The following is a 23,799-nucleotide window of genomic DNA, read 5'->3' on the forward strand; positions in this document are numbered from 1 at the left end:
ATTTATTGTACTCATGACTTATTTTTTGCAGGTTATTTTTAATATTTGACACAACTGTTACTTAATTAGCCTATAAATTTGGTATTAATAAGCAGGTCACTATTGATTTACTAGATTTTGAACACAATAATATTTTCTTGGACATGGATTAAAAAAAGGCCTTGAAGAACATGACTTACACTGCTACACATCTTACGTACATTTACATAAATTCAGCTGTGCTAACTGAATAGTTAAGTCAGGGCCATGATGTATCTCTCACATGTGTCTTCATATCTTCGAAAACCAGTTCTCTGCAGATTCTCATGGGTTCACTGGACTTTTTTTTCAACATATGCATGCCACTGTTTTTAAAAAGCAGATTTCAGGTATTTCAAGATAGGTGCCGATGCTATCTCAGAAAAATGCGCTGTGTCTACACAGCACCATGCAATGCCATGCAGCAGCTCAGGTCCCAAAAGCAGTCTGGTAGCTCTGCACCTCAGCTGGACTTGGTAACTAATTAGCATGGCTGCCCTGTTCCTGGAGCAAAGCTAGGTATTTGGTGCTAGCTAAGTTTCCTTTGCCTCCTGCTCCACTGCACAGTGTAGAATTATCCTGTGACATTTATCCATGATTTTTAGAAGTACACAACACCATCAACTGCATCTGAAGCCTCAAAAGAAACTGAATTTCAGTACTTTAAAAAAAATCTGAACTGAGCGATATGTTTTGAAAATATATTGTACTGCCACGTTGGGTAGCTGGTCAATCCTTCATGCATTGGGAGAGAAGCTATAAATGAAGAGCAAATAAGATGAATCCTTCCTTCACTATTTTGTGCTTTACATTTTAGTTATGTCAAGATTTCTGTATTTCTTTCATGTGCTTTTTCTGGTATCTCATTTTCTGACTGCATTTTTATGATGTTATTATCATTTTCCTTTCTTGCAGTGGTGGGAATCCATAGCTAGAAGGTACCATGAGGCCAGCATTGGCTTAGTGGCTGACTCAGTATTAAATTTGAGCATATATTTGCTCTGCTCTTGAATGTTAATTATTTCTAACCTTTTAAAAAAAGTAACTTTAATCCACGAGAATGAACTACTTTAGGTCAGCTTTCTTTGGGCCATTAGAATTGCTCATCTATTTCAATGTTTTGATTGAGAAAATGATATAATGCCAGTCTCGTTCAGGATAGCTCTTGAAGCCCATGTCTGACTTCAGCCATATCTACTGAGACTTACACTTGTGCCGTCCTAGATTAAGACTTCATTTTGCAAATATCAAACTAGATACTGATTTATAATAAGTCAAGTAAAAAAGAATAACATTCATTTCAATCACAGGGAAAATCTATTAACTTTCAGAAGAATTTATTATGGAGCCTTCACAGTTGTAGAGAATGTGTATCATTTTGTTTACAGGATCAAAGCAACACGGAGCAAGCTATGAATGAGATCCCATTTAGCTTTGATAGTGCCTTTTTATACCAAGCTCTGTCAGATAAACTTTGGGTTTCCTGTTGTGAAAGGACACAATAAGCGGGTCTTTAAGCTTTAGATGGGTACTGCTCTTTTGTATCAAGCTCTGTCAAATGAATTTTGGGTTTCCTGTTGAGAAAGGACATATTAAGTGGGTCTTTAAGCTTTAGATGATCAAAAAATATCAAATGTGCACAACTCACTAGACCCCTACATTTGTTTTTAGGTTCAATGGTAAATGGATGGGGTTCTGCGTCTGATGAGGACCGTAACTTTTCTAGTCATAGATCTAGCGTAGGTAGCTCCTCAGATGACTCGATCTTTACCAGCGGCAGTTTTGCACAAGCACTGGTTGCAGCAGCAGATAAAGCTGGTTTTAGGCTGGATGGAACCAGCCTGACAAGAACAGGTTTGTAGACTCAAAGTTGATGCTTTCTGCATGAAGGGTGTCTCTGCCTGTTCCTCTCTTCTTTTCAGTGAACCTGCGTCTCACACTTCTCTAACATGCATGGAATAAGGTGGATGGAGATATTTTTATCAGTATATTTTAAAAGAAACCTTACATTATGTTTCAATTTTAGTGGTTTGAAGTAGTGAATAGCACAAGCTTTTAATCTGCACCTTCAGTCTGCTGCAGTTTCTCTCTGTGCTGACTCTGCTGTAGATTTACTGACATATGCTTCGTTTAATATTTCAGTGAAGAGATCACTAATTCTGCCATGCAGTCTTTGATGATTTCATTTTTTTGCAAAATCTCCTCACAGTCATTCACATTTCCACTGATGAACATCATGTTTAAACGGTTATCTCCATCCCTGCTCTTCTGTTGCATCTCTTCTTGCAAAAGTGTATTCTGTGAAGTTTTTCTAAGCATGGGGTAAATTGGTGTGCTTTTATTGTTAACAATAAAAACTGTTTAAAAGCCTTATTAATAGCTGATTTTAAAATACTTAATAAGTTAATATATATTGATAAAATTTGATTTTAATTATTGCCAACTAAATTTGCCAAGTTAAATGTAACAAAGGTAAAGTGACTGTTGCTTTTGAAAACAGCCGATCTTCTAAAATGAGTTAATGAAAAGTAAACATAATTTAGTTCATATTTTTAAAGTTCCATATGTTTTATTTCTAGCAAAAAAAAGATAAGTAAAAATTATTTTTAAATATTCTGGAAAAAAGAATGTATTTGCATGTGCTTAGTCTTATCAAAAATAACTAATTATTTAAATCCACAAATCTAATAGCAAAGTATGAACTTGGATCATATTTTCGTTATGCTTTCTCAGCTGATTCCTGCCCACAGGTTCCTATAATTTAAAATTTTTTACTATTAGTCTGGTATGAAATCTATCCTTCAGTAAAATGTATGCATTTATGAGAAATGTCTCCACATGCTAGGGCTGAAAACTGCAGGCTTACTGCATGCGGTGACTTCATGGCAAACACTGCCTTTTAGGAATGTTAGGAATGAAGAAAAGAATTGATCGCAAAGTCCTATGTTGCCAACAAACTACAGAGTGAACAGATACAGCTTTTCTCAGATCTCTGGGTCTTTTGCCATTGACTTAGGTCAGACATAATCATCCTTCAAAGATAGTTATATCACCGTTAAAAGTAGTTAAAACCCTCACTTGCTTCTTACACTAGTGGAAAATTGACTCAGTAAAGCTGTCTCATCATTTGAAAAAAACAAAGCAAAACAAAACCTGATGTAGACCTTCACTGATCTACTATGGGCACATTTGGCCAAACTATAATTTAAAATACCCTATTTTGCTGGAAGAGTCTCCTAAACAGTCTTGAATAAAAGGAGTAAATCCTTCCCAACCTGTTTTTTGGTGGTGTTCTTGGCCTCAGTAAAAGCTAACGCAAAGATTCACCCAAAGTTAATGTCATTTGTATCAGGCCATCGAGAAGTACAGTTTCCACCACAAACACACACCTAACAAAAGTAAAAAGACACACAAACACATAGACACTTTTCAATAAATATAATTTCTTATTGTAGCTGTGTAAATGGAAAGCACAAGGAAAGGATGAGAGCTCTCTTGTCAGTTATATTTTCCTAACTTAATTAGGTCACAAATGCACTTAAACTGAATACTTGCATGTTATTCCTCGGACAGACTATTAGAGTTTAGGATACGACAAAGTATTCAATGGTTGTGGTAGAGACTTTATGATTATTACCTTCTTACTCTCTTAATGATCCAGCAGGCAAAATGGAAACAAAATAAAACCCACATGTAAACAAACAACCCTCCCCTCTTTTCCTCACAAAAACCTCAGCAAATGGAAATAACTCCCCAGTGCTTACTGCAATTTCATTACAATATGATATCTCCCAGGGTAGTGTGGATCAATCAGACATGCCTATTATGGACCTGCTGCACCGCAGCACCCCCCCCATCGTGCAAAATGGCGTCTTGTAGTGGTGAAGCAGCAGTATTATTTCTGTTCATTGCTCTGGAGGGACTCTGAAGGTCCTGACTCTTTACTCCTTTGGAGTCTGGACAGTTATTTTCACCCATTCAGAACAGCTGTGAAATATTCTCACTGATACAAAAGGAGAAGTCCAACTTGATAGCCTCATGTGGGTGCGTTTGATTGCCAAGCATAAGAGGCATTGGTAAGTGCAGGTGCAAGGTGTCTCTCTTGCCAGACACTTTGATTCCAGTTTCCAGAAGCCATCGTGTGATTTGCTGTGAAGTTCATACAGTTTTCCTTTTTAACGCCCTTGGAAATTAAATCAAGAATTAGTGGATTCATTCTTGCCTCCACTTAAACATACTAAGTCTACTACAGAGAGTCTGATACTGCTCAGCAGTTCTTACTGGAAGGACTGCATGCAAATACAAGATGCTGTAATCGTTATTAGGTGCATTGAAAAATGTGTTTTGGGAGCCTGCGCATCATTTGTGTTTGCCCCATGTCTGATTTAGGTCAGTGCTATTTATTTCCCCTGATTTTCATGGAGGGATAAAAGAAGGAATGTTTGGTGTCTATTTCTTTTTCAATCCAACATTCTGAATGAATAATTACATTTCTTTAGTCAAGTGTGAAGAATCTTCGTCCTGCACTCACTAGTTGCACTTGCATGTTGCGAGTTTATTTTTGCAAGACATCTGTGCAATGTGCCGTGAGCTAGGATGGAATTTCAGGCTCATATCTGAATTTCTTTGCATTAGTGGTCTTTTTTTTATTTTTAAATGAAATTTTAATATTTTGTCTGTGTTCATCTGCTGTTTTATCCTTATCTGTGAAACAAGGGCTTGATCACTTGTCTTTGTCTGGCTGCAGCTGTGCCAGCTATAGAGGTTAATGTTTCCAGCCTTCCCCCAAATGCTTATTACTGCTTTCTCCCAGCTCCAGAATTAGCTGCTTGGGTGGGCGTTCTGTAACCCATTTCAGTTAAAATGAGCTGGGTTTTAGCAAAGGCATACTTTTCATACCGTTTAAGTTCAGTTTGGCTTATTTTGGTAGAGGAGAGTTAGGGAATGTCCGCATGAGGGGTTCAAACATGGTAACCTCCAATAGCTGGCAGTGACACGCAGCTGGGAGACAAGCCTGCCTAAGAGCAGAGTCCTCCTCAGGGTGCACATCAGTCAGAAGTTAGAAGATCAAGCCTGAGACAGTGAGGAAATCTCTGCAGTCAAATACTGAGATGTTATTCTAACATGTATGTATTAATGCAAAACACCGTGTTAGAAAGATTATGGCTACTTTTTTCACTTTGCCCTCTTTGCACTGAGAATATTTCAAATAGTGTAGCAGGTAGCATATTACTCCTGATTAGGCTTATCTAGATCAGTTCATGTATGATGGCATGTTGGAAGTAAGCGCATCTGTTGAAAGGTTTTAGTAGAAAACGTAACTCACAGCAGGGTAGACCCTGGTCTAAATTAACCAGAAGATAAAAAAGCTCCTTACTAGCTTGGGGTCAGTTGACTAGTAAAATAACAAAAAGCCATTTTGCTACTTTCCATCAACTCTGACACCATTTGGGCCTACAATAGCACTGAAAGAGCAGAAGTTCTACCTGGCTTATACATTTTCCACTGCAGATAGGATTAAAACATGTAAGAATTTTAAGTACCAGTTGTAAATGAATTAAAATGTTAACATACCCAAGATACTTGGCAAGAATGACATACAGATGAAAAAAAAGAAAGTAAAAAATGGTGATCTTTAGTTTTCATCAATTATTAAACAATAAACCTAGTTAAGTTAACTGAATAAAAATACCAAAGTAAGAGAAAGTGAATGTAGTAGATGAACTGTGCTGCCATGGTTCCTGCATGATGCTTTTAATGATCTGCTCCATACAACAGCATCAAAGATGATTTTTTTTTTTTAAGAGAGATCACATAGGTTGGTTAGTCTATATATATTAAAAAAAAAAAATCTGAGGAATAAATTCAATCAGAATACATTATTTTTTTAACATATAAAAATACTGAAAATGAACAAGAACATTTTAGCATTTAAATATACCCCCGTTTTTATTTCTTGAGAAAAAAGAACCCTTAAGTATACAAACCTACACTGCTACATAGCTTGCAAAATCAGTTATGTTTATCTCACTGGAGTTACTCCAGATATACAGTGCATATGGGAGCCTTTGAAATGAGAATCTGGCTTGGCAAACGTGAAGGTGGAAGGCAGGAGGAGATAAATCTGATATGATTGCAGAACTGTTTTCCTGCCCTGCTCAAGGCTGTGGAGTTGTTATGACACATCTGTTCAGCACGCAGAGCAGGTAGGAGTTACATGGCATACAGTAGTTTTATCACAACAGATGGAATGATTTTAATGATAAAAGTTAAAGACAAAAGAATGCCAAGTTTCTCACTTCGCTTGTTGTGGTGTGTCTTAAAGCTTTTGTCATCAGTGGGTACCTCAAGGGGACGCTTGCTTGCCTCTGAGAATTAGATCAGGTTTAATGTTTCGGAACAGACATTAATAGAACAGCCCATTTCAAGGCAATAACATTTTTTCATCTGGTTTCTCTTTTTGTTTAGGCAAAGCATATCCTTCCTCTCAGAGACCTCGGCCGAGCAGCCCTTTTTCTACTGACAGCAACACCAGTGCAGCTGTCAATCAGAGTCAGAGGCCGAGGCCCACTAAAAAACACAAGGGAGGACGATTGGACCAACCCCCCTTGCCTCATCGTAGGGAGGGAATAACAGATGGTAAGTGTTATGGTGAAGTCCCTGATGATAACCTGCAACAGGCAGGTGTGCAGAGTGGGAGAACATAGAGCAATCTTTTAAGGAATATACGTTACAGTGAATTATTTGTTTGGTGAAGTGGGGTCCCCAGCTTGCCACGTGAGCAATATTGCAATGCTAGCAGTGTGGAGCTTGGTTAAGTGAGGCTTCAAGGAGCCTTTCTCTGTTTCAGCTCTGAACATGTTAGCATCTCTTAGGTTTTCTCAGATCTCAATATAAATCTTACCCAAAAATGACTGTGTTGCATGTGAGTTGTTGTGGTTTAACCCCAGCCAGCAACGAAGCACCACGCAGCCGCTCACTCACTCCCCCCCATCCAGTGGGATGGGGGAGAAAATCGGGAAAAGAAGTAAAACTCATGGGTTGAGATAAGAACGGTTTAATAGAACAGAAAAGAAGAAACTAATAATGATAATGATAACACTAATAAAATGACAACAGTAGTAATAAAAGGATTGGAATGTACAAATGATACGCAAGGCAATTGCTCACCACCCGCTGATCAACACCCAGCTAGTCCCCGAGCAGTGATTCCCCCAGCCCCACTCTCCCCAGTTCCTATACTAAATGGGATATCCCATGGTATGGAATACCCTGTTGGCCAGTTTGGGTCAGGTGCCTTGGCTGTGTCCTGTGCCAACTTCTTGTGCCCCTCCAGCTTTCTCGCTGGCTGGGCATGAGAATCTGAAAAATCCTTGACTTTAGTCTAAACACTACTTAGCAACAACTGAAAACTGAAAAAAGTGTTATCAACATTCTTCGCATACTGAACTCAAAACATAGCACTGTACCAGCTACCAGGAAGACAGTTAACTCTATCCCAGCTGTAACCAGGACAGAGTTGACATTAAAAAATGGCCTGTGGGTAATTTTACATTAAATGAAAGTAGCCATGACCAGCAGTAGCAGTATGGCATGCATTCCTAAGGAGAAGCGTAGAGCCAGTCCCACAATGCTCTGTTTGGTTTGTGCTGTTTTTGACAGCCACCCAACAGCTACAGCAATATGTGCCACACTTTTCTCATGATTCTGCCTCATGTCTTGTCCGTGCTGCTTCATTCCTGACATCCACTGACCTCAGTGACTTTGTTTCCCTCTTTGACATCTCCACTTCTCTCTCACCACTGCCTCCCATCTGGAAATTTCAGGCATGTCTGTTCTGCTCTTCTAATGACTAAGATTATCTCAGTCCTCCATTGTCTTTGTCTATCCTGTCTTGAGTTTGGCAAAAGATGCAGTTACTGCCTGTTACTCTTTGAGGAGGACTGGATAGGAAGGTGGCTGGCTGGCTACCTCCCCCTCATTTCTTCAGATCTCTGGCCTGGCTCCTGTAGGTGTTGAAATTATCAGAGGGGAGAAGCAGGCTAATGGGAAAAGAACATTAAAGGAACCACTAAGGATATCTGTAATGCCATGCAGATGGAGACATGATCACTTTCCTCACGCTGACTTCTCTTTCGGTGTTCAAAGCAGGGCAATTCTGAGAGCTAGACTGTTCCACCTGCCTCAGTGGCTCTTGTAACACTATCTGGACCATGGGAGTGGGTGTGATGCCAGTGAGTCTATCTCCTAATCTTAAGTACACCTTGACAAATCTGCCAGTGTATGGGAAAGGTCTAAAAATAGTAAAAAAAATTACTTTAGCTTTTAGTATAAACGTCCTCCTTATTCTAGTAAAAATTACTTGAGAATCATAGAATCACAGACTATCTCAAGTTGGAAGGGACCCATAAGGATCATCAAGTCGAACTGCCTTCATTATCTTCTTTGGACAGGTAACATAATAAATAGATTTGATAGAGAGTATATTTAGTTTGGTTTATTTATAATGTGCTATTTATTATTCTAGGTACATGTATAAAATATATTAACAGTTTGCAAGGTGGACTATGGCCACTAAAACCACCAGAGCTCTCCTCTCAGTCATGTTATCAGGTGTACAGATACAATTTGCAGTATGGTCTGACAGATTCCTTGTTTGTCAGACCACAAAGGTGGAGAACAGATTCCAGAAGTGAAAATCTTCACCAAAGGGGTTATCGTTACATCTCATGCTCTATGGCTCATCTTCATTACCGTATTATTTGGGGAAACAGCTTAAGGTAGCTTAGACTCCACTCATACAGATCTGATTTGGCTTAAACATAAATGACCTCCCATTCTGGATATATTCCAGAGGCCTCTCTGCTACACTGATCCATTAAATAGATGTGTCTGTGAGAATAGTAACTGGAAATTGTGGGTGTCGCTTGTGGTGCTGGCAATACTCTTTCTGTGCATATGTAGAGTCAACCCTTCTGCATAGCATATTCTGAACTATGAGCCTTTGGGGCCACAAATTCTGTGTGCATGTGAGTTTGTAGTGCAGTCACTATGGTGGAACCTTAATCCTTCTGCTTTTGAGTACTGTTGCTATAGAAATGTTTAACTGTAATGTGGGTACCAGAAAATTAATGGGAATCCAGTTCAGTCATGAGACAGATGGAAGGGTGACTCCTTGGGGAGTTACTCCATCATAAAATCTGGTATTGTTTTGAATTAGTGAAAGAGATCAGGTTTTAAGATTTATTTAAAAAGAGAAATCTCCTATTGTCTTTTATTTATTCTTTATAAATTACTAATCTTATTGGAGTTTCTTTCATATATTTGAGTCAGAACACCAATGATAAAATATTTCCTTCAACAATCCACCTCTCAGACACAGGAAGTAACCATAATAGCTTTTGGATACTGTTAGCTTAACATTTGTCTGTTATAAATGTAGTTAAAGTGCTTACTATATGTTTCAAAAATTGATAATGTCCTGGAGTAGTAGAGGATCCCTTCTCATCCTGTCTTACCACAGGAACAAACAAACACAAATTGTACAGTTTTTCCACTTCAACTCTTACCGAATATGAGTCATTAAAGTGTAACGGCAAGTCTGAGTCATAGCTAAATTTGCAAAAGAACATTTGTCTATTAAGGAAGCTAAAGATTGCTGCTGCCACCTGTGTGTATGTAAACAAACTGAATTTAGGGACCTCTGGTATACAGAAATTAAAAATGGTAACTGGATGCTTTGTGTGGAATACTGCAGTGAACTTTACAAAGAGAGACAATACCACTACGCTTAAGCTATGGTTAGAAAAAGCAAGTAGGAGAACCTAGGATAGATCCAGCAATTCTGAGCCCTAATCCAGGCCAGTGCGTTCAGCCCTGGGCCGTCCTGATTTCCATGGGAAGCATCACTATACATTTTCTCCTGATTTTGAGATTTCTCCAATCCATCCCCTTACAACTGCTTCCTCTTGGATTTGTCATATGAAAACATACTTGGTTTGTCAGTCGTCTTCAAATTCCCAAGCTGCATGAGTCCTAGAATCCGGTGTTTAAATCTGGCCATATATTGGATATCTGTTGTACTAAATTTTTGTTGACCAGGTGAGTTCCAGCCATGCCCTTTCTCTGCCCTTTCCTGTACACATCCTGAGCACTTCCTCCTTGTTAACTGCAACCATGTGGGACAGTGCAAAAGACCTAAGAAACTGTAATATTTAACACATAGCACACAGATCCCAAACTATGTAAACATATGAGGGTACAACTTCATGCTTACTTTTGACAGCAATCCACAAAAATCCCCTAAAAGCCTGCTTCTTAATTTTCTTTGGTCACAGGTCAGAATCCTCTAGAGACTGACTCTAGATTGAGTCTTCATATTTGTCTTGCTGTACAACTTGGTTTTTAACTTCTGCATCCTAAAAGACCATGGAGACAACAACAAATCCACAGAGGAAGAATACCTTATGAATCCCTCAGATGATGAAAACATTCATTTTGAGCTCACAGTCCACCATAAAAAACAAATAGAAGGTTTTTAGTTCTAGTGCTCAAGGAATAATGTGTTTTCCTGGAAACAATGTATTCATGAATTGCAAAACAGCAGAACTTGTCATATAGGTGGTGGCATGGTAACTGCATGACTGAAGTTAAAAGCTCTTCCTTAGCTGAGCATGATGTTTAAAAAAACCAAAGAGGAGGCAAAAGGGAAATATGGTTAGGGCTTAAAAAGGAGAACTGGAACTTAAGACTTCTATTAGCTTTGCCAGTGACTTGCTATCATGTATTACAAATCAATTTTTGTTTAGTTAGATCACTGTAGAGAAGACGCTTACCTTCTGATGCCAGAAAGTGGTTCAGAGGCTTATTAAATGTTGCAGTAATTATCACCCCCCGGAAAACAAATCACTGGCACAGGTAGAAAGGGATGTCCTTATATTTGTAGGTTCTGTAACTTGCTGCTTTTTCCTGTTAATAATGAGAGGCTGTACCAAAGCTTGACTGTTGCCTGAATCATTTGGCCAATGCTCTACCTTCTAAAGAAGGGCTGGAGTAATCGCAGGCTGACCATTCATCTGCCTCTTATCAGACACTCTGATGTCCTACAGCTTCTCAATCACAATCCCTCCATTACTAAATCAATAAGACCATCACCTCTCCACCAATGCACTTATAAATTGCCTTGCAGGTTTGATGATCCTGCCATTAGAGGCTGCAGGTGGTAGTCTGGATAACATCCCACTGGCCTAGTAAGTTTGTAGCTTAATGTGGGTTTTCAGGTGTTTTACCTGGCACCTGGAAGATAAATGTAATTTAGATGGAAGTATAGTGGTAATCAGTGATACCACTCTGGGTATCCTCACTGAAAATCCTGCTGAAGTCCTTAAATTTCTAGATTCAAAACTTCTCTGAAGTGATTGATATGATGGAATGAGTTGGCTTGCCTCTATGTGGTAGTAAGTCTGCCTATTAGGGACTGAGCCTACTAGCTTGTCTGATCTCTGTTACCGCTTTACTAGCAGTCAAAATGCCAACCATTAACCATCATGTATATGCATACCTGCAAGAGATGTGGAGACATGTGCATGGTCACATATGGACATGTTTGGCTGGGAAGTGAGAGGAGAAGAGAAGAAAGGAAAGGCAAGATTGTTCTCTTGTGGCATTGGAGGAAGAAACTCATTACTCCAGATACATGGGTTCTTTATAATATGCCCAGATGAGATAACAGAGCTTATTTAGTAATTTACCTAAGGCAGAAGATTTGCACTACAGGATTTAAGTTGTAGAGCAAATAAAAAACATATTTCCAAATGAAGCTCTCTTCCAGCTTCTTTTATTAAAAAAGAAAGTTAGGTGTTACTATGACTATCAAACTGAGTAAGAAGGTGAAAAAGCAAATGGTTTAGTCAGGTGATGGTTGGCTGGAATTAGTAACTGTCCTTACAGATCTTCTCAGGCGTGTCTAACACAGTTCAGTAAGTTTTTACTTAGGCTGGAGCCAGCTTACATTAATTCTGTCTAACTGTCATTCTTCTAGAATTGGGTGAAGCTTCATTAGAAGATAAACTTTATTTTTCACTTCAACTCATCCACAGGTCTAAAAAACCCAAAGAACTTTACAAACATGTTTTTTCATTTAATTTTTATGCATAAGGCAATCACTATGACCATTTTGCAGATGGATAAAAGCAAGAATCAGGTTAACAGTAAAGCAGCAGTGTAAGTCTACAGTAATTCCAGGAGTTGCAGCTAGCTGTAGAACATGCAGTATGGTTTAAGTACAAAGCTTCTTTCCTTCTCAGTATCTAATTAATAACAGCTATTAGAAGGCAATTCCTGAAGAAGGGTACTGTATGTTAAGACGTTTAATACTGCAATAATTCTTACTTTTTTCTATGATACTACTTAAAAATTTTGTTTATATTCAACAGTAAATATTTTATCTTGGAAAATTACATTGTCAGATGTCAAGTTAGGACTGTGTTTATTGGATTCAGTGCATCTCCGTAAAGTGCTTATAAATCACAACTTCAGTAATATCTATTTCAGATTGCATAAGCAAATGCCCGCATTGTGGTTCTGTACATTAACTGGTTATGATTGCAATAAAATCAATTATAAGAAATGCCGTTTTGGAAGCCAACACTATAAAGCAATTTTAACATTGGCAAGCTCCCATACCCTCCTGCTTCCACCTACAGTAACTCAAGTATAGTCATTGTCATGAAAGGTCACATCTATATTCATGAGTGAAAATTTCTCAAATAAATTAGTACTGAACATAGAGCGTACACCAAGCTCACTGACAGATTATTATAAGGCTGTTCTAGCCAGAAGGTAGATATCTTGATCTGGGGTATAGCACTTCAGCTGTGAACAAAGGTACGGGAACAACATCAGATACAACCTCTTTCCCTTGTAGACACAAATAACCCACATGTCCTCATTTATCTGTAAGAGACAATGTTGACTGGAGTGACATCTCAGCAACTTTAGAAGCATTTCTGCCCCAAATATGAGGTATAAGTATCACTTTTAACAGCAAGGGCATGAAAAAAAGTCTGTGTAGCATTATATAAAGCTGGATTACAGACTTTGAAATAAATTCCCCCCAGAGGCCTCCTCACCAATTTATACAATGAATTTCAGTTTCACTAGAGTTATAAACTTTCCTACGGGCAAAGCAGAGGTTTACTTTTCCATGCCTGTTGATTGAGACAAGTTCAATTCCTTGATAAACCTTCACAACACTGTAAGGTACAAAAGACTAGAAAGCAGGACAGACCAATATCTAGTGTAAACTAACATAGGTTTAGTGAAGTTGGTGGGGCTGCACAGATTTATTTGGGATATGCATTTCCCAAAACCAGAATCATCAACAAGTGTTCTATGTATAAAATGGGTATCCCCTATGATAGAGTTTTCATTACAATACTAAAGGTGCTTCCCTTTTCTGATTTTTTTTTTTTAAATAATCTGAGTCTTTTCTGGACTATTATTAGTCTAACATATAGTTTACATGGAAATCTTACATTTACGATTATAATTATCCCGATTCTATAATTACCTTGGGTCAAGGACTAATAAACAAAATGTACTTTTGCCTCCACAAATGTGATTAGAAGTTTGATCTTCAATTCTACAAGCATCTTAGTAGTCCAAGTGATAAACTTGAAAAGGACAGGAGTTGTTAGAGACCAGGCAAGCATCTTTCAGTGTTTAGCTGAAATTGTGTTTTGACTGGTTATATTTGCAAGACTGCTAAACTTAAGAGTGGCCCTCCTCTTGTCTGTGAAGACTCTAGCTCTTGGCTGAACTTTCAAATAGTACTTGAATAAAATGCTCACCGGTTGTTTGGTGGTTCCATTTAAACATGTATTTTTCACAGATGTGTTGATGCTTTTTCAATGACAGTAGGTTTTGTGAATAATTTTTCCCAATTTTTTTTCTGGAATTTTATTCATTTTGATGAAGTTGTATATTTAGATTTTGAGTTTAAACCTCAAGCTGAAAGTGAAGCCCAAAAATGGGGATGATGAAGCAAGCCCCAATATGAGGGGGGGAAATCGTCAACTGGCACAGATCAGTTTTTCATAGCCTTTCTTAATTGCTTGCTGTTACTGAAAGAGCCAGCTGTAGTATACCCCACAGAAAATAAATCCCATGCTTAGAACTGTAAGTCAGGGCTCAGAGTCTATTGATTTTTCTGGAAGTTAGAAAGAGCTAGCAACACAGTAACCTAAATAAAAAACTAGCAGAAGTTAAAACCACATTTCTGATTAACATGAAATTTCCTCCTTTTAAAATCAGCAAATTAAGTGATTCATGCCATTTGCAAGGGACTTTTCTTTTCAGTGTCAAATAGACCTTCTGTTTCAACTAAAAACTTAGTTCATCTAAATCTTATTCACGTTTTTTAGATCTTCCACCACCACCCGACCCGCCCCCTGGTCAGGGTTTAAGGCAGCAAATAGTCCCCGGCCAGCGCGGAGGCTCGGCAGAGAGGAAAGGAAGCTCTCTTGAGAGGCAGCATGCACCGAACGTAGATGAAACAAAGAGCTCCCTGGACCGGCAAGCTAGGACGTCACTAGAGTGGCAGCGGCAAACCCAGGAGTGGATAAGCTCTACAGACCGCCAAGAGGATTTCAGGAAAGCCCAACACAAACAAGCATTCGGATCAGGTGTGTGTGCGCTGCACTAGCCCAGGCAGGGCAGACGGCTTCTTGACACTTCTCAGCTGAGGGTTTCTGTATCTGTCAGGAGCCTAGGATCACCTCACGCCCCTCGGCGCCAGCACTGATGAGGCTCAGGCTGGAGAGTAAGAAAAGGCAAAGTGAAATGAGAGCTTGTGATCCAAGTGTTTTCCCTCCTGCAACAGTGAAATCTTATTAGCGCCTGACTTGGTCCATTCTTTACAGTGTTTGGGCAATTAATAATGTTGTCAAGCAGAGCAATGGAAAAAACAGGAACAGTTTCAGGCAGGCAGGGAAGGAGAAACAGATTTTTAGAGTATTTTCTGTTAGATATATTTATTTATACATACAGGGCTATATTTTCTAGTTGTTTCAACCTGCTTGTAAATTGGCAGGAGTTGTTTTTGCATGTCTGCAAGAAGGCTGATCCTTCTGAACTACTGACATTCCTTCCAGCTGTATTTAAAACACTGTCTTCTCCTTACTTAAGGATATGACAAAGTAATATTCAACTCTTAGGCCCAGCAAGATGACAGCACAGGTTTTCACCTTTATACAGGACCTGTTCATTGCCGAGTGCTGACTTTATCTTCTAAATGGATTTCAAGTCTGTAAAAATGTGTGTGGGAGACGATGCTGAGCTGGAGTTGTAGTTCTACAATATTGGCAGATTCCTTCTCTCAGCCTGACCTCAAGTAAAAGCTGCTGTTTCAGGTTCCCTTACTAGGTATTTTCTTTAACCCACTAATCACATGTTACCCCAGTGCTGATTAGAGTGATACAAGAGAACAATTAAGAAGATTAAAAAAAAAAAAAATCATACTGTAGGTGGAGCTTTCTGTAGGGCTACACTGTTTCTTCAAGTATGTATGTAGCTCGCACAGTAAAACAAAAAATAGTAGTATGCAGGCAAACCTGTCATGGGGGCAGGATTTGCTGAATAAAGTCCTCCTAATATTGCTACCCATATTTAAAATGTAAATATTTTGACTACAATCCATATTTTAAAATACAACCGTAATGGTACCATTAAACCCCCTAATCTTTCAGCTGCATAAACAAGTGAGTGCTTGTTCATGTTGTGAAATGATGATGTGAAGTCACAGTTTAATAACAGTGTGTGAAATTCATGCTACTTGGTGAAACAGCAACTTTAATTACAATGTACAAGATGTACAAACACATGGAAAATAGCCCAAATATACTTTATACATCTCATTTCTTTGTAAATTATTATTAAGGATGCTTCTCTGACCTGGTTATCAAGAACTCCCCTCCTTTTCCTCTGCTTCATAAGTGTACAAATAGAAGTTGTCAGTTATTCTGTGATACAGAGGGTATAGAGTAGTAAAATTCCCATCCTGCAGGAGTTGTATTTATCTGTCCTTAAATAAAGAAAAACTTGATCTTGACACTTCCAGTGCCCTACATGAGCATTGAATTTAGGGCTGGAGTGATTACAGGTATCTTGCTCTTGTCAAATTTAGGGTGACCAGACCAATTGCATATCCTTTATGCATTACAGAGGATTCCTCTAGGACATACTACAGTTTTACCTTGGTGGGAGGGGTTCATAAAGTTTGTGCACAAGGTGGGCCAGAGCTTCATATCTGTCTGTCTGTCTTCTTATCCCAGCTTCTTGCACTACAGTTTTCTTGCTCTGTATTCTTTTCTCTGGCAGATTTTAAAAAGGCTACTCTTGTGAGTGATGCTTGTTTATATTGCAAAATTCTGGGGGTTTAATAATATTAGTTATACTTCTCTTTTCCTTTATAATGACAAAGATCTCTGGAAATCTGTCGTGTCCCAGTTTTCAATATGTTTCCAAAAGGAGTTATTATTAGCTATCAGCTTCCAGAAAATACCTATTTTGCAGCTTTGGGGGCTTCATTCAGACATTACCAAGCTGTGAGTGAGATTTTGAAAGCAAGACCTTTGGTTTGAAGTTGAACAGAATAAAAATACCTAATTCTGGGAACCATGTTTCCACTGGTTGCTTTCAGTATAAACAAGATCACCGAGTTCCTGCCAATGGCTACATTGTGGAACCACAGTTACAGCACATCAAATACAACATTCTCAGCTACCCCTCTAAAAAAGTAATGCTAGATCAAATTACTATAGTTTTGATAATATTAAAAGCCTTTTGGTTATCTTATGGGGTATAGAAACATCATTACACACATATATCCTGATTTCACAGGGGCTAGAATTGTATCTTCAAATCAGAGGCTCAGTATTTCAAAGAGAAAGGCATTGGCAAAGGCTCCCCATATTCTTTTCAGGCCTGGGGCATGGGGCAGTGTTTTGAGTGTTTAATAAATGTGAGCCCATTCTAAGGACTTGAGACAACTGCCTTTCATGTGCTAGAATGTTGTGAAAAACTTAGCCTTTATTTTATGTCACGTTTGCTTATTTTATGGATTGTATTTATTTCTGAGGGCACAACAGATAATTTAACACACCATATGCTCTATAATGATAATGCACTTTATATTTATTCATGGTCGTTTTTTCTCAATATTTCATTGAACCCGAAGGAGGCCTTATCCTGAGTCCACAAACTAGAAAAACAAATCAATTGACCATATATGTCATCTTCAAACTCTTTTGCAATGCTAGTGACTTTTCTTTCCATCCTTTAAAGATGTATCCAGCTTTCTGCTAAACTGATTTATGCTGCTTGCTTTATTGCTGCCTTAATGCAAGCTGTTCCGTATTTTAGCCAGCCTTTGGAAACCAGTTTTGGATCTGATTCTATAGTCAGAGCTTGATATATAAAGAACAAGTAACATAATTTAGGAGGCTATGGCTGTTAAATGCCATTTTACTATGTCTTTTAAGCATGTCTTTATATTTCAGCAAGGATAGCACAAAACACTGATAATGCCCTTACGTCCTGCAGCGGAAGTATTCTGGTCCCTTGGGCAGGGCCAGAGGGAGATACTTTGGCAGAGAAAGAAGTCAGCTGCCTGCCCTCTTCTGCAACAGATTCACTTGTGGCAGCAGGCACAAAGAATGAAATCCTGGGTTTCTTCCACAAATTTGTTCTCATTTGGCATTTCCCTAAGTTAATTGCACCGCTGCTGCAGCCTTTGCAAAGGCTTCAAGATTGTGAATAAAAACGTTTTTATCTCCTCTTTCCTTCCAACCATCCTCACCTACTTTTCCTTCTGTGTTCCTGCCCTCTGTCAAAGAAAGTCTGTTTCTCCTCATCAGGTTGTTTAGGAGTGAAGGTAATAGGAAAAGCAAAATAAAGGAACTCCTTCCAGATTCACTTTAAAAAATTTAAGATTCAAGCAGGAGATATCCCACTGATTTCAGAAGGGACAATTCCTGTGTTTGAGGTTAAGCATATATACTCATATTCTTTCTTGAATCAAACTATATTTAGCAAGGTCTCTTTCTTCAGCTTCTGAGACAGCGAAAGTGGATCATACACAGCAAAGAAGTAAAATAGTGCTTCTATTTCAGCGTTAAATCAGTGCTGCTGTTTTGCTTCTTAGGTTAGGATTATTACAACAATATGTCCTGGAAGCTCTAATCAGATGTGATGTCTTGTTTTACTTCATCCTATATGAAGACATACAGTCCTATGCTTTATTGGTATTAAACATGCTCTCGCAACCAGTTCATTATTACAGGTCTTCACAGAGGAAGAAGTCAAGTGAGCAAAAGTAAGCCTTTTGCTCATAATGTAACATGAAGCAAGCTGCAGGAAGATTTACTCACCCCAAATATTACAACTATTAATACTATGTATGATATAATATTTTCCAATGTAATTCACAACCAGTTAAAAAAAATCTTCAGTGTACTTCGCATCGTTAGAAATTACTGAGCTGCTGGAAGCTAATTAAATTAGCTGATATTGTAGTTCTTTATCTAAATTGATTGTGGTAATATTACCATAATTTAAGCTAAAAAAAGGAAAAAGCACATTCATGTAGGCTTGAAGCAAAAATCTAATCATAGCTGCATTGTTTGGGAAATTGTATGTGAATCTTTTTTTATTAAAGTATCTATGATTCATGATCTATTACTTCATAATGAATCTAGACTTTTTATAATTAATTAAACTTATGAGTTTACATGAAAGCAAGACTAAATTCATTCTGGTTTCCTTGTCTGTGGGATACAACACTGAGTTGTCTATTTTCTTAGGTAAAATTTTGATGCTATAAAGCAAGACAAAAGACAGGTATCTGAGGGCAGGAATGAAAATTATGTCCATATAAGAATAGCCTGTTTATTCCTGTTTATAGGAATTTATTTGGTTTTTGTTTTGTTTTGTTTTGTTTTATTTTGTTTTGCTTTTCTAGAAGAGGCACTCGTACCATATAGTAAACCCAACTTCCCATCCCCTGGTGGCCACAGCTCTTCAGGAACAGCTTCTTCTAAAGGATCAACTGGACCTAGAAAAGGTGAAGTCTTGCGAGGAGGTCACCAACGCAATGCCAGTGACCTTCTCAATGTAGGCTATGTGGGATCAAACAGTCAAGGACAGTTTACTGGTGAATTATGTAAGTTTATCTCTAGCTCAGTTCAAACTCTCAAATAGACAAAAAGAAAAAAATTATAAATCTGTTGTGAAGAGAGGAGGAAGTTGAGTGTGGTAGTCAGATTAAATTTGACCTGGATCTTTTTGCCTTCTGAGGTGTTTTGCCTGTGATGACAAACAAATTAAGTTCTTTTGCTCTTTGGTTTGGACCAGTTCAAATCTGTAAGCCACGCCAACATTATCTACATAGTACATCTTTCAGTGTGTAATGCTAGTGAAACACTGGGAAAATTGAAAGGAAATTCTAGTAATTCAGAATTTTCTTGGCAAAGTGTAGTGTGCTTGTCTTGGAAATGCCATTGGCAGTTTTTCTTAGAAAAGTGAATGAAAAGGGTGCTGAATTTGTTGGTCATAGTGGCAAGCTTGTGATGTCTTCTCCTTAACTTTCTGTTGCTTGATGAGCAGTAGTCTGCTCTTTTTGACTGTAGATGGAGGTCCTTTTTCTTTGAGTGTGTAGCCCAGTTTTTCAGTTGTATATCCCAACTCTTTCCTCAGCTTCCCAGGCCAGGGAAATTATTTTCCAAACTTCTTCCTATTATCACTCAATATCTATTAAACCTGGTATAAAACCTTGTTAATGCTGTGTACGTGGTGGTAGTACCAGATGCCAAAAGGTTTGACTCTATGTTTGAAGTAGTACACCAGCCTCCCAGCTAGCTCGGGCATACTGGTATGTTTACTAGTAAAAGCGATGTATCTGTTGGCCTGTTTGCCTCCTATTTGCTGCAGTCAGACCCTCAGTACCTCCCGACAGTTACTGCCCAGTAGCTTGTAAAAGAGCTAATGCTGATCCACAAACCCTGAAATGTGCTGTCTCAGATATGGTGTTGGTAAGTGCTGAATTTTAGCATCCATTGCTTTTCATCTCAGAAGCAATTAACTCTCTTCTCCCAACCTATTGAATATTCATCCTGTGCTGCAGTAATATTGCCATAGGCTTTGTTTTGTGTTTTTTCTCCTTATTACAACCTCTTTCTCTCTCTTTGTTTCTCTCTATAGAGTAGTTGAGAAGACACACTGCAAGCTGCTCTGATGGACCATCAGGTCTGAACTCATGGAAGTGATGACACTAAACAGTGCAATGAACATTTTCTTTATTTATGTACTATTAAAAGAACTGTAAATGCAATGTAAAGACACACAGCCACACATATCCCACAGATACCTTACTTGTGTTCTTCTCTTTAATACACCATCCACCTTAAACTATTCCTTGTCAGGAGTATATGAAAAAGAAAGAAAAAAAAAATCACCCTCCAGGATGAAAAGGATTTCCTTCTGTATATAATTTCTTTTGTTGCATTGCTATGCAAGCTCACCTTCTTTTTAGCTATGTTCATATTCATGTCTGTTTTTATTGGTCGGTTGTACTATATGTGAATTAATAGGCTGTGGTGCCATATATTAACTTTTAATTGTGTAACTTTTATGTTTAAAGTTTGCACTGCAATTTTATTTGGTGATAAGCACAAAACTCTACTCCTCATGACATGAAGAAAAAAGAGACTGAATGTGTGAAGGTTTACATACTGTAAGCTACTTCGGATGATGCTGGATGTAAAGGAATGTGTTAGGTGGTTTTCCATTGGGGTGTAGAAATGAGAAAGTGACAGGCAAAACTGATGTCAGTGAAGACATTAGAGACAGATTTAAATCCTTTAGAAGCAAGCAACATAGTTGTTCTTCCTATTTAAGAAAGGGTCAGAAGTTTTAAGTGTGAGATTAAAGAATGAATATGAAAATTAAAGGTAGCATGAGATGGCCTAGACCCTTTCACTAGAATGATGCCCTTAGTATCTGTTTTTAGCCATCCCATGCCATGAAGTGAAGGGGAAGAAAAACAAACCTTGTTACAAACAGAAGAACTTAAGGTGTTTCACTAAAGCTGGTTTTATATTGCAGTTTTAAAAGAATTATTAATTTCTCCAACCCAAAATATAAGACAGATTTCCAGGAGAAACAAATAATATAAACTCAAGAAATACCTAGTAAGTAGTTAAGGATGCAATTTATTATTGAGACATATTCAAGCTGCTTCCAAAAAATTGAAATATCAGAGTATCTTATTTCATCTTTCCAATACATGTATAGTACAGTAGAGGATAGAGCTGCACCACTGAAATTCATGACATTAATTGTTTTGATGCAGTCTAAACAAACCTTTGTGTTCTGTTACCTGAAGTCTGTGAGAGCTGAAGCTGGATCCACTAAATTTGTAGTAAAATGATGTTTGGAAAGAAAGCAACAGTCAAATTATTTTCGACTTGCATTAAGTACATTTCTGGCAATACAATACATCCAAAAAGTTGGATATAAGCAAAGAAAATCTTTGACCTGTGTTTTAGTGAGTGGCTTCAAACACTACTATGATGAGGAAATAACGCATGTTTATACACTTTTTGAATAAACCAGACTCTGTAAGTGGACATTAATGACAGCATCCTGTCTCTTCATTAATTTTCATGACTTTGTCCAAATCTTCTGTACCTCTCAAATCTCAATGAGTAAATTGTCAAACTTTTCTTAGAATATTGTATGTGGATAGCCCACTCATTTGATGCTTAATTTAAATATTGCATCCTACAGCTTATTTCTGTTAGTTATCTGACCATGAACACAAGTTTCCATTTGAATACCCTTTTCATATAACCAGTCTATGTTGTTTTATATATTGCCTTGGAGCTCACCAGTATTAAGAATTAGTAATGGCAGAATTTTAGAAAAGTAAATTACAGTGCTAAATATGTGTTGCTTTTCATTTCATTAACTTGTTCCATGATAAGATAAAACACTACAGCCATCAACTATAACTCAGCACTACTGAATATTAAAAAAAAAGCTAGTTAACTTCCATAAGGTCAAGACTCTTATTTAGCAGGTTACAAACCAAAAAAAGTTGAGAAAAAAATGCATGCATTTATTTATATATGTGACCAATGAATATATGTAATTTTCCTGCTTGTTAAACCATTATAGTTAAAACCATTACGTAAAAATGTGCAAAAATTATTCAAGCAAGATAAAGAAGGCATCATATTTCTTATGTATGGTTTTTATTTTGGTATTATCATATGAAGAGAAGACTATTCAGGGTACAATTCAAATTTAATTCTCTGGAAAATGTTTAACTCAGTCACTGGTAGACTTATTTTTCCCTTTTAATTCAAAAGCTTGTGCTGAGCTTTGGTGGAACACCTTACTATATTATATTCAAAATTCAGTATCATTAGACGTTGATAAAGCCATCCCAATTACTTTCAGATATGTGTTTTATCTCTTCCACTGGAAAGTAAATGTGTGTCAGTATTAAAGCTGTGCAGTACCATGATATTCACTAACTTGTCCATCTGCTTCTGTACATTTTTGTTCATTAATAATTTGCTTACAATATTACATAAGGTGGTGTTGTGTATCGCAAAGTGTCTCCATTATCTTACAGGTGATGTCTCGTCTTTTTTTTTTCTCTCTCTTTTCTATACAGTGTACTTCCAATGAACCACAGTACATATTTTTTAAAATGCCATTTAATTTACTATTTTAAAAGAAGTATTCTTCTTTTTTTTTTTCTAATTGAGAACATTTATTGTGAATAATGTGTTTAAAGGAAAGGGATGTTGTGGCAGCACTTAGAATTGTTTTTTAATTTTTTTTTTTAAAAAACTGTTTATTGGCTACAGTTTGTTCACGAAAAAGTATGACCTCTTAATGTGTTTCATTGGTATTGTTAGTGCAGCAAAATTTAATTGGCATAAAAAGTTGGTTAATAGTACTGTTGAAGTGTGTATTGTATATTTACTGGGGAAAAAATAAAACATATTCACATTTCAAATCTATGTTAAAAGACCTTGAGTAAGGAGTCAATATGTGAAAATCCAAACTGGGAAAATCAGGCAATAATAACATAGACTGAGCTATAATCATCACTGTCCACTTACAGGTAACAAGGAACATTTTATATGCTGGTTTTTGAACTGAGTTAAGGGCTGTCTTATAAATAGGCCAGTGGTAAACATTGCCTGTCATAGGGATTTCTGTTTAAGGTCCTTTCTATATTGAGAATAGTTGTACCAATGTAATTACAGTGATACAGCTATTCTAGTGATACATCCTCCATTTGTAGACATACTATCTCAATGTACAGTAAGGACCGCAAGTACACAGCTTACTTTGCTTAAAGGCCATAAAGCAGTGGACATGTCAGACCTGTGTTCAGTGGGTCTGAACCCTTGGACTTGGGGTTTTGTACTGGTGGAGCTGCTGCCAACCCAGTACAGAATATCCCCAGAACATATAGATGCTAGGTCAATTTTTCTCAATCTTTGCATTGAATATATGCTCAATTTTAAATGCAGGAGGGCTGAAGGACCAAATAATAAATTGTTACATGTGCTTCAGTGGTGTATTGCTGTATGGGCAGCCATTTCAGTGATGCAAACGACAGACATTTCTTTTTTGTTATTTATTATTTCTCAAGTCCTTATCCAAGTCAGTAAACCTTTTGAATAACTTTTGGTTGTCACCTGA

The 23,799-nt window shown here is 37.6% G+C and overlaps 1 protein-coding gene across 1 annotated transcript; it reads left to right on the forward strand.

The window, feature by feature from the left end:
* Positions 1-1,664: 1,664 nt before the first annotated feature.
* LOC142033710 (roundabout homolog 2-like) lies at positions 1,665-23,129 on the forward strand. Its single transcript, XM_075033939.1, has 5 exons — positions 1,665-1,872; positions 6,487-6,657; positions 14,442-14,702; positions 19,037-19,138; positions 20,275-23,129. The coding sequence occupies exons 1-5, from the start codon at positions 1,695-1,697 to the stop codon at positions 20,277-20,279; spliced, it is 717 nt and encodes a 238-aa protein (XP_074890040.1). The 5' UTR covers positions 1,665-1,694; the 3' UTR covers positions 20,280-23,129.
* Positions 23,130-23,799: the final 670 nt, after the last annotated feature.

Source organism: Buteo buteo, chromosome 8 (genome assembly GCF_964188355.1).
Source record: "Buteo buteo chromosome 8, bButBut1.hap1.1, whole genome shotgun sequence".
Taxonomy (NCBI): domain Eukaryota; kingdom Metazoa; phylum Chordata; class Aves; order Accipitriformes; family Accipitridae; genus Buteo; species Buteo buteo.

What these genes read in the sequence shown, in the direction of transcription:
- LOC142033710 (XM_075033939.1), top strand. Translation starts at nt 1,695, where the DNA reads ATGGTAAATGGATGGGGTTCTGCGTCTGATGAGGACCGTAACTTTTCT. An exon ending in TAGGGAGGGAATAACAGATG is followed by an intron (nt 6,658 to 14,441) that starts GTAAGTGTTATG and finishes CACGTTTTTTAG; the next exon opens with ATCTTCCACCACCACCCGAC. An exon ending in CAAACAAGCATTCGGATCAG is followed by an intron (nt 14,703 to 19,036) that starts GTGTGTGTGCGC and finishes TTGCTTTTCTAG; the next exon opens with AAGAGGCACTCGTACCATAT.